This window comes from Tachysurus fulvidraco, chromosome 11, assembly GCF_022655615.1.
Source record: "Tachysurus fulvidraco isolate hzauxx_2018 chromosome 11, HZAU_PFXX_2.0, whole genome shotgun sequence".
Classification (NCBI taxonomy): Eukaryota; Metazoa; Chordata; class Actinopteri; order Siluriformes; family Bagridae; genus Tachysurus; species Tachysurus fulvidraco.
The window spans coordinates 5,027,097-5,037,461 of record NC_062528.1 but is presented as its reverse complement, the minus strand read 5'-3'; the positions used below and the strand labels follow the sequence as shown (position 1 = coordinate 5,037,461).

The 10,365-nt window shown below is 36.5% G+C and overlaps 3 protein-coding genes across 5 annotated transcripts in view; 1 reads left to right on the top strand and 2 right to left on the bottom strand.

Annotated features, from left to right (window-relative positions):
• Positions 1-674: 674 nt before the first annotated feature.
• Positions 675-4,849, bottom strand: ca4b (carbonic anhydrase IV b). The gene is made up of 8 exons (XM_027136530.2): positions 4,731-4,849; positions 3,731-3,775; positions 3,464-3,625; positions 2,958-3,103; positions 2,726-2,818; positions 1,947-2,013; positions 1,586-1,746; positions 675-1,210 (listed from the first exon to the last, which is right to left on the bottom strand). Exons 1-8 carry the CDS (start codon positions 4,783-4,785, stop codon positions 1,040-1,042), a joined length of 900 nt encoding a protein of 299 aa, XP_026992331.1. The 5' UTR covers positions 4,786-4,849; the 3' UTR covers positions 675-1,039.
• A 1,295-nt stretch (positions 4,850-6,144) lies between these two features.
• LOC113636841 lies at positions 6,145-8,502 on the bottom strand. 3 transcript variants are annotated; one of them, XM_047820766.1, is made up of 3 exons: positions 8,366-8,502; positions 6,566-7,446; positions 6,145-6,436 (listed from the first exon to the last, which is right to left on the bottom strand). In XM_047820766.1, the coding sequence occupies exons 2-3, from the start codon at positions 6,959-6,961 to the stop codon at positions 6,203-6,205; spliced, it is 630 nt and encodes a 209-aa protein (XP_047676722.1). In that variant the 5' UTR covers positions 6,962-7,446; positions 8,366-8,502; the 3' UTR covers positions 6,145-6,202. The 3 variants fall into 3 exon arrangements, with proteins under 3 accessions (XP_047676722.1, XP_047676723.1, XP_026993012.1); XM_047820767.1 differs by lacking the exon at positions 8,366-8,502 and adding an exon at positions 8,250-8,352; XM_027137211.2 differs by lacking the exon at positions 8,366-8,502 and having other exon boundaries at positions 6,566-6,796; positions 7,245-7,934.
• Positions 8,503-9,119: 617 nt separating this feature from the next.
• The window catches only part of ywhag2 (3-monooxygenase/tryptophan 5-monooxygenase activation protein, gamma polypeptide 2), a 10,012-nt gene continuing 8,766 nt past the window's right edge, over positions 9,120-10,365 (top strand). The window contains exon 1 of the mRNA XM_027136478.2: positions 9,120-9,562. Coding sequence (XP_026992279.1) covers positions 9,476-9,562 — 87 coding nt within the window. The 5' untranslated portion in view covers positions 9,120-9,475. The remainder of the gene's footprint in view (positions 9,563-10,365) is intronic.

The window sequence follows — 10,365 nt, the reverse complement described above, 5'->3', positions numbered from 1 at the left end:
TTAATATAAAAAATTTTAAGTTTGATGGCATACTTCAAAGTGCACACCTTATATTAGAATAAAACTTTAAAATCAGACATTTGGCCATATAATGTAGAACAAATGCAGCTTATAAAAATCTTGTCCACATTTGCTCAATATCAACATCTTACGGTCAAAACATTTAAAAACTGTGACAAGACAATTATATAAAATGTATTTTGTGAGAAAAATGTTGTGCACCATAGGTTCAGTATATGAGAATGACCTTAAATTTCATCGACATGGCTGAAAGTTTGTAGACACTCGACCTTCACACCCGTGATGAACTGTGATGCAGTATATGGACCAGGATAAAAAGAATAAATAAGAGGTCAGCTGTGTTATTATTATTAAGTTTGAAAGTCTTTATTTGAAAGTTTTATTTATTTATTTTCCATCTCACCCGCTGTAATCCCCGGGTTTTCCCCATGGGGTCTGAATACCTTTATTTATATACAAATTTGAAAAGATATAAAAGGATAGATAAAGATATAAGCTGTACCCTTGTGAAAACTCTAAACAATTTTTTGTAAAAGAAAGATATTTTCCTAAAATGCAGCAGAATATTTGTAATAATGTAAGGTGAGGTTTTGCAGCCAGGTCTTGTGCATAAACTTGCTGTATTTAAGACAGAAAGAGACTTAGAGTCATAGTACATTTTTATAATATTCTTCTATTATATTTTATTTCAGAATATTCCAGTTCTAAGACATATACAAGATTGCGGGTCATACGTTTTTAAAGCATTTTTTCTGTAGAACAGCGTTACAGAGTGATAAACATGCTTACTAGTCTCTATATATAGTCTTTCTCTCTCTATATAGATATGTTCATGTAAATCACTGCAACATTATCATAAACACATGGGAAAAACAATGCTATAATAAATTGGAAAGAAAAACATCTGAATATTGTTTACTTTAACAAAGACAAACGGTGTTCAAATAAAATGCTTTGAACATACAAATTCTCCAGTAAGTGACACTGATCACTTATAGACTTCATATCCTTTTTCCCCCTAAAGAGTCATAATGGTAACGATTAAAGTACTGACAGCCAGTACTGTGCTGACAGAAGCAGTGTTGCTTCCAGAATAAAAGACGTTTCGACCATTAAGTGGCTGCACAGGGCGAAAATTATCAATCATAGCAGTCCCATTTACAAACCAGAGATCAGAGAATGCAGAAAGCTGTGGAATAAAACACACCAAAATCAGCTGGCTTGAAACACGAGCCTCTCACACTGAGCACAGTTTAGTGATACTTGATTAGTTACAGTCCTGATTTCTCATTATTTTTGTTTCTCAGATAATGTGTAAAAATGGAAGGAATAGCATCATCAGCATATAAAAAACCACTAGCCGAGGCTCTGATTCCAGGCACTGGTTCCTTATTAGTCTGTTTGTTTTTGTTTATTTCCAGCAGGTTGGGCAATAAGGTATTATAAATACAACTTCAGAAGGTTTTGCATAAGCCAAGACTGGCTAAGCATAGGTGGAATAACATCTATAAGCTTTGGATGATGTGAGAGGCAGTTTTTATGTAAAATGTTGACAATAACTTACTTGCTGGTGGCTAAGTGGAATGATGCTTTCAAATAAAGTCCAGATGACTGACTCTGCACAGTCAGGTGTGGTCAGAGAGCCGCTATAGCGGAAGTAGCTAGTTAGTGGATAATCAGGTAGAAGCATTTCCAAATTCACAGATCCTAGTGTGGTTTTATTGCCTGTAAATGAATTCCATCAATAAATATATTCAGTCAATCTCAGGACACGACAGGAACAGCTTTGCTACTAAAGACATACCTTTGAACTTTAACTCCGTTCTCTCTGGTATGCAATAAATCATTATAAAGAGATATGCTATCCAGAAAACAGGAAAAAGAGTTGGATAATGAATCAAGCCATATAAATTGGTGAACTGTACCAGGGAGGCTGATCTGAGGCAGGGCATTTATGATGGAGTCATATTTCTTGTTTGCACTATCTGATTCCTGTGAGATAAGAAAGGGCAACAACTGCTTTAACAAATATTAAATTCCATAAGAACCTTTAAACATTTACTGTATAGTCCACAAATAATCGGATATTTTTGTTTAACTAATACTGACTTAGTAATGAATTAATACATGCACTTCCTAGGAAATAAAGAAGCATGCAACAGCCAGTTGGGTCATACAGTATATGCTTCACCATTAATGCTGTTAATATTTAAAACATAATGACTACATGTTAGGCCTTAAGAAATACTCTCATCATTATACGACACAATTCTTATCATGTCTTTGAATAGCTTTGATTTTTGAATGTTGTCAATGTAAAAAATAAAAGTAATATTTGTATATTAATTCTTCCAGTCATGGTATTTATTAGAGAATGCACTAATATAATGTTAGGTTTTAATAGTTATTATGATGGTTTTTGATTTATGTCTAGAGGGTTTATAATTTCCTGAAAGATTTAGAGAATGAGCTAACAAGATATTAATATTCTTAACTGTAGTAATCATTTAAAACATTTGTAAAAGTAATTATATGTTTTGTTGGCTTTACAGTAAGGGTTTTAAAATTTGTAAATGTAAATCCTAAATTTGTAAATTATATATATATATATATATATATATATATATATATATATATATATATATATATATATATATATATATATATATATATATATAGTTGTTATTTAAAACAAAAAATAGACCTGGTACAAAAATCCAAGAACTGCTATTCCGGTTCGGTCTTTAACAGCCTCTTGAACAGTATTGTAGGTTTCCTTTATGTGGACAATATGCATCTGCGGACACAAAGACATTCTGTAAATATATTCAAATATATTAAAACTAGCTCACCATGCTAAATGTACATCGAGAGAGAGAGAGAGAGAGAGAGAGAGAGAGAGAGAGAGAGAGAGAGAGAGAGAGAGAGAGAGAGACCTCCATAGGATACCGCTCTCCATCAATAGTGTGCTCTGATCCTAGCCCACCATTCTTGCCCCAGTGAAAATGGACTTCCACTGCTTTGTATTTTTCACTGAGCCCTGCACCTTCAATCACAGCATCACCTGACAAGTTAAGCTTGACTGTGGATAGAGAAATAGTGATTAGCTCCACAACCTAATCTAGACAACCAGTGATTGGTAACAAATTGGTTACAAAAATAACTACATAGTTTTCTGTGATGGGAAAATCAAAGCCACATAGGGAAAGGCATGGATTTGTCATGGACATATTAAGAGTCAAATATTTAAGTGTAATATCATATAATATACAATAAAGTGTTTTGGAATCCATGTTTATGAATTCATACATATAAACATATATATTTGAAAGTAAATATTAATTAATCATAGTATGATATACAAGTCCTCCTCAGTACAATCAGTTATATAATGAGTATAATCTCAGCTACTCATTTGGATTTATTCAGATTAATGTCTCACCTGTGTGACCATTATTTGTGATAATGCTTTGGAAGAATTGTTGGTAACCATGCAGTATGATTGGGTTACGTGTGTGATTAATCAGCCTTTTTGTGACAATGTTAATAGGTGACTGGTTTTGGCCACCACAGGCTGATGCTATGTCCTTCCATTTATCTGGTCCTACAGAGTAAAAACAGGCTGTGTTAATTACTATGTCCACGTAAGTATTTTTCCCAAATTTTAAATAGAAAAGTTACTTTTTGTGAGATAATAATCAAAACTCACCTTTGCAATTGTTGTCACAAAAAACCTGGGATTCATAGCACCATTCTGAAAGAGCAAGGTTTATGACATGACAGAGTGGATGTTTTACTATTGCAGCAATATTTACACAATAGACTAACACTGAAATTATGTTTAAGTGAATGCTGAAAGAAAATGAACCTCAAGAATGATAAATTCATACCAAAAACACACCTCACAGATTGAGTAGGAAATTACTAATTAGAAGAAGAAGAAGAAGAAGAAGAAGAAGAAGAAGAAGAAGAAGAAGAAGAAGAAGAAGGAGGAGGAGGAGGAGGAGGAGGAGGAGGAGGAAATGTAGTAAATGAAAAAGACAGAGCTAAATAAGAATAGAGAGAAGAATTGATAAAAAAAAAACCTCAAAACCAGGCAATTTGACTTATTGTGTAAGAGACAAAATAACTCACTAAGCGTGTTCCTTAAGGTACAGTTTCAACATTGTACATCATTTATCTTAAGCAGGTTCAACTTTGTACATAATTTATATAAAGCAGGTTCAACACTGTACATCTTACAACAATAGATCTGAATTCAGCTGACAACTGAGATGGAATCATATGAAACAATTTTACAATATTCTCTTTTAAAATTCCTGGCATACTTCAAAGTGCACACCTCACATTAGAATAAGACTTTAAAATCAGACATCCGACTGGTTAATTTATTGTTGTTTAAGAAGAATGTTAGTCCAGTGGCTAGAAGTGACAAGGTGGCTTGAAACCACCATTTTAGGTAGAACATGAAAGAAATCTAAATATACAGTACTTAGAATATGGAAGATCCAACTAACAACTGTATGCTGTATAGTAATGTACAGTCATCACCTTCACTCTGCTTTATTAGCCTGAAATAAGTTTTATTTCCAAAATGTCATCCTTATTAATACTGTACACGTATTCATTTCAGACCAAATGTGTTATTCGAACATCTAAATAAAATTATTTAAGAAAAATAAATATAGAATTGAAATTCCATGACATACCTGCACCTCCAGTCATCCCCAACACAGAAACTAAAAGAACCAATAACAGTACCATTTCAATTTTGCTTTGTTTGCTCACTATGACTACACAACTCAACTAAAGTTGGATTTTATACTTTATGGCGCTGTGGTATCTTACAACACATATCAGTAACTCCTCCTTTTTAATGTATCCACCAAAGGCAATGGGGAACATTTCCTGACAGCATGAGAACTGTGTTTACATAAGGATGTACCCAGAATATATCAAACATAATTATAAAAAAAAAAAAATAACTCCTCAGGGTACATATCCTGACAGATGAGACATTTTTATGTGGTTAGATTGAGGAAGAAACTCCAAAAGCTATAAAAAATTGTGATAAGTTTTGAGAACTTGCTGTTTTATTACGTGTGTTAATTCCCATACACATATAAGAAAAAAGCAACATAGTGTTTGATGATAGTCCATTATCCAACAGAACAGCTTAGAACTATAGCAAAGTTGTACTGTACCAATGGAATGCTGTATAAGATATTCCCCCAGGCAAAAAGAAATCCTCTTCCTTACAGAAGATCTCCCATATACAGTAGGTGTTCATTTAGTGGAGTGATAGTGTAGTTAGGAGTGATCTGAAGTGACCAGCAATGAGTCCAGATCTAAATTCCATTGAACACCTGTGGGAGACCTTAAAATTGCTCTTGGGAAAAGGCGCCCTTCCAATATGAGAGACCTGGAGCAGTTTGCAAAGGAAGAGTGGTCCAAAATTCCGGGTGACAGGTGTAAGAAGCCTATTGATGTTTATAGGTAGCGATTGATTTCAGTATTTTTTCCAAAGAGTGTGCAACCAAATATTAAGTTAAGGGTGCCAATAATTTTGTCTGGCCCATTTTTGGAGTTTTGTGTGAAATTATGTCTAATTAGCTTTTTCCTCAGTTTTTTTTGTTTGTTTGTTTCAATACTCACAAAGGAAATAAACATGTGTATAGCAAAATGTGTAATTGTAATACTTTTCTGTGAGAAATACTTTCAGGGGTGCCAATACTTTTGGCCATGATTGTATATATGGTTGAAATGACTGTAAAAGCGACTTGACTTGGCGTGTAACAAAAATGAAATGAACCAATCTGTCAGCAGCTTCTGTAAGTTCATAAGTTTGATGAAAATTTATCACCTTAAAACTAAATTGAAATAATTTCAACCACAAAAAAGGTTGTCAACCTTCCCAGTGATTAGGAATGTATCCAAAAATCAAGATAGTGGAAACTTAATTTCTCTAAATACAGTATAATTCTAAATGACCATTGTCATGCTTTACAGGACCATTTGAAGCATTGATTTGTTCATCACTACCTTTGATGGAGAAAACTCAAAAGAAGAATCCTTTATCATTGACACACATTATAACACAAGAAAGTGTATTTAATTTCTTCACATATCCCAGCTTTGAATTTGGTGTCAGAGTGCAGAGGCAGTTATGACACAGCACCCCTCAAATAAAGAGGCGTGGAGGGTTGTGTCCGAAGCAATTGTTCTTTTCTTTCCTGTGCGGACAGTGTACTCCCGCACCATCTGGTCCATCACATCCACGCCGCACTTTGTGACAGTGTTTGGCAGTGGTGGTATTATCAGTCTGAATCACGCTGTGCATGCTGCTAAGAATGTAGACGGTCTTCTTCCGTTTGGGCGCATACGCCGTCAGCGTAGCAGCAGTGGTTGAAAACACCTAATAAATAAGATAAATTGTTATTTTCATAGCACTTTTACACACAATGACACAATGACACACTTCGCAGTGTTGATTCTAAAAATTAGAAACACATAAACATAGAACCACAAAAGACCTGCAACATACATGAGTGGTGAATTCATTGCGATCTGTGTGTCTAGCAGATTGAGGGATTTCCCGGCGAATTTTGTTGACTGTGCCGAGGATGGTGGTTTTCCGGCTAAGAAGTTTATGCGCAAGTGACAGCGATGTGAAGAAATTGTCCGTGGTAACATTTCTGCCCTTGTCTAGGAATGGTTCCATCAGCCTCATCACTACATTTTCAGACAGTCTCTCTCCACTGGGACGACTAGGGTCCTTGCAAAGATATGGGAGGACATTACAAATGTACTTGGATTTTAGGTCGCAAGCCACCCAAAACGTGATCCCAAACTTGTCAGGTTTAGATTTTATCCACCTCAGCACAAAAGGAATTAGCAGCCCTCCCTCCCCCACACATACAAACAAGCCACCAGCAACCATTCACACACACACCCCCAACTCCCCTGCAGATTGCACAGGTAATGACCATATTTACACATGAATTGATGCTAATGATAACCAAAAGACTAGCCAGTTAGCATCCACTTGGCTAAAGGAGGGTTACAAATCTCTGGGACTTCTAGTGTTATGGGCCTTGCTCAGAGGTCTTGTCTATACATTGGCAGCTTGGCAGTGATGGGTCCTGAATCCCAACCTTCCGATGAACAACCTAAAGCACCAAAGCCCTTGAAATTAGCAACATAAAAAAACCCTACCAAATTACCCTGAAGTTCCATTAGTGACATCTGATTTATTGATGCCAAAAGTGTCATTAGATGTCCCCTGGTAGTCCAGTGGCAGGATCCCGTGCTCTCATCGCAGTGGCCTGGAATCGATTTCCTCCCATCCACCGAGAGATTATCTCTCTGTGCCGGTCTCAAGCCCAGATAAAATGGGAAGTTTGAGTCGTGAATCGACCGTAAAACCTGTGCCAAATCAAATATGCAGACAAGATGACCCGCTGTGGCCATAAGATAACAACTATGCAGGATATATTAGGCAGCAAGATAAAAGTCAGTTTACTAATTTGAAATGTTGGAAGCAAAAAAAAAAACAGCTGGGCATCTGGGTCAGAGCATCTTCAAAACCGCAGGTCTTCCTGGTATGCAGTGATTAGTAACTAATAAAAACTATCCAAAGAAGGCCAACTGGTGAACCAGCCACAGGGCCTTGCGTGCTCCAAGCTCATTAATGTGCCTGGTCTGATTCCTCAAAAGAGCCTTTGTAGTACAAATTACCAATTTTTTTTGCTGGCTATGTACATGTCTGTCAGAAAACACAATGTGTTTCAGATTTCTGTGTTTGGAGCTGCAAAAAATGTGATACATCAGACCAAGTCACCTCCTTTTGCTGTGATGCTTATGTGTCCATTTTAGACACTTTCTACTGCATAAAAAGAACACACCGCAGTATTTTTATTTATTCTCCACAAAAGACAGTTTGCAGATGTTTGTATGCTATATATAAATAATTAATAAAGATTTATACTTCATGGAGCACCTTCACTTTTGGCTACATGCAACAAAATGAAATAATTAAAACAAGCAAATTATATAAATTTATTAATTCATTCATTCGTCTTCAGTGACGAATAGGTTTGATTCCGATAGATTGAGTTGTATTTGCAGGAATATATTAATAACCGTTTATCAAGATTGTTTCATTTTAATAGATCACAGAGAAATGTACTGTATTATATATTCTTTTAAAACACGTGTATCATACTCACGACTCGCTGGAAAATGGTTTGCTTTTCTTAGTTTCATTTTGCTTAGCCCGAACTTGCAAAACAACAACAACAACAACAACAACAACAACAACAACAACAACAACAACAATCACTACCTTGTGCTAACTATTCAACTTGACGCTAGTTTCACTCCTAAGCCGTTGCCTAGCGACCTCTTGCGTCCTGCACGTGCCATCGTATTGAAATAAAACATGCCTTTAATACAAGTGCTCTCTTTGTTGGCCTTTTTCTGATGCATTTTGCATGAAAATGTTATAAGTGTGATCTATCTATCTATCTATCTATCTATCTATCTATCTATCTATCTATCTATCTATCTATCTATCTATCTATCTATCTATCTATCTATCTATCTATCTATCTACCTACCTATCTATCTATCTGAAATGACCAGACTGTGATAGCTAGACAACTGGGTCAGAGTATCTTCTACTGGGTCAGAGGTGTTCAAGTATGCAATGGTTAGGAAGGATAACTTGTGAACAGGCAAAATTCTGTTGGGAAGCACTGGCTCTGAGCATTCATCTGGGTGCTACTTTGACCCCACCTACTGTACATAAACAGTACTGCACAGATAGCAAGAAAGCGTTTGCATTTGCATTTGCATTCAGTAATGCATTTCTATTCACCACGTTTGTAAACAGTAGCTATTTAAGATACTGACATAGTATAGTCTAGTACAGACTATTTTTTTTCTGTCACTAAAACAAATTCCTCGCACGTGTAAACATGCCTGGCAATAAAGCTTTTTCTGATTCTGATTCTTCTTCAGTGTAGGGTGTATTGATGGAGACTATAAGAGAAGTAAACTGTGGGGTGTGTTGATGGAGACTATAAGAGAAGTAAACTGTGGGGTGTGTTGTTGGAGACTATAAGAGAAGTAAACTGTGGGGTGTGTTGATGGAGACTATAAGAGAAGTAAACTGTGGGGTGTGTTGATGGAGACTATAAGAGAACTAAGCTCTTGGTCCCTCTATAAGGAGCTACGCGCCAGGTTTAGACGGTGACGTCGAGCTGCAGCGAGTGTGAGGAGGAGAAAAGGGGAGGAGCCAAAGGGGCCCCAGAGCAGACGGAGAGGAACAGCTGCAGAGCGGCAGAGCTGCTGCTTCACCCAGTTACACTGACGGGAGAAAAGGCTCACAACAACAAACAGCGTATTTAATACATCACTCACACTGTAGATTAAACAAACCATAACATTAAAGATGGTTGACCGCGAACAGCTGGTACAAAAAGCTCGACTAGCTGAGCAGGCAGAGAGATATGACGATATGGCAGCAGCCATGAAATCGGTAAGTCACCGTTTTATTCCTGATAACAACAGCTTTATCTATATTTATCTGTATTTATCCGTATTTATTTGTATTATTCCTCCCTCTTTTCTTGTCCCTGTCGGCTGTCAGAGCTGTTAGGACATGTGGGTGAAGCTCAGTTACAGAATAAACAGTGAATTGTCCTGTTTAGATCCAGACAATATAAGAACACCGGTGTAAATGTGGACCTTCTGCTCTTCACCTGATCATTAGAGCGGTGTCACACAACTGGGTGTCTTTTATCATGCTGTATTAGATCTGCTGCTTTGGGCGGTGCCTTCTGTCGTCTACATTACAGTCTAATGAATGAAGGAACAGACACACAATATGTACCCAGATGAGCTCCAGAAACTCTTTCATTAAAAAGAACTATGTAAAAAAGATGTTTCTTTATATAAATCCCATATGATCATGTGACCATATGACTGACTGATCCATGTGGTGTTTTATCCATTCATCCATTATTCATTCATTCATTCATCCAGCAAGCTAAACGTTTAAAAGCTCCACATCTGGACAAGATAAAAGATAAATCTTACCCTCATTTATAATCACTATGGCTATAACGACAATCCTCACCATTGTTGTGCTTATGTCTTTGTGTGTGTGTGTGTGTGTGTGTGTGTGTGTGTGTGTGTGTGTGTGTGTGTGTGTGTGTGTGTTTTATTTTCCCACAAATGTGCATTTTCTCTCTAAGCCAACGTCAGAGGCGGTAGAAATCCTTCTCGAAGCTTCCATCGCTGTCATATTGCAGTGGGGCCCAGCACTGCTTTCTCATTTAT

Bases quoted from the DNA above. Each gene is read 5' to 3' on its own strand.
- LOC113636841 (XM_047820766.1), bottom strand. From the start codon at position 6,961: ATGGTTGCTGGTGGCTTGTTTGTATGTGTGGGGGAGGGAGGGCTGCTA. The intron at 6,437-6,565 runs GTATGTTGCAGG...CTTATTTATTAG, and splicing joins GCAATGAATTCACCACTCAT to GTGTTTTCAACCACTGCTGC.
- ca4b (XM_027136530.2), bottom strand. From the start codon at position 4,785: ATGGTACTGTTATTGGTTCTTTTAGTTTCTGTGTTGGGGATGACTGGA. The intron at 3,626-3,730 runs GTGAGTTTTGAT...TTTACTCTGTAG, and splicing joins TTGTGACAACAATTGCAAAG to GACCAGATAAATGGAAGGAC. The intron at 1,211-1,585 runs GTAAGTTATTGT...TTTATTCCACAG, and splicing joins TTCCACTTAGCCACCAGCAA to CTTTCTGCATTCTCTGATCT.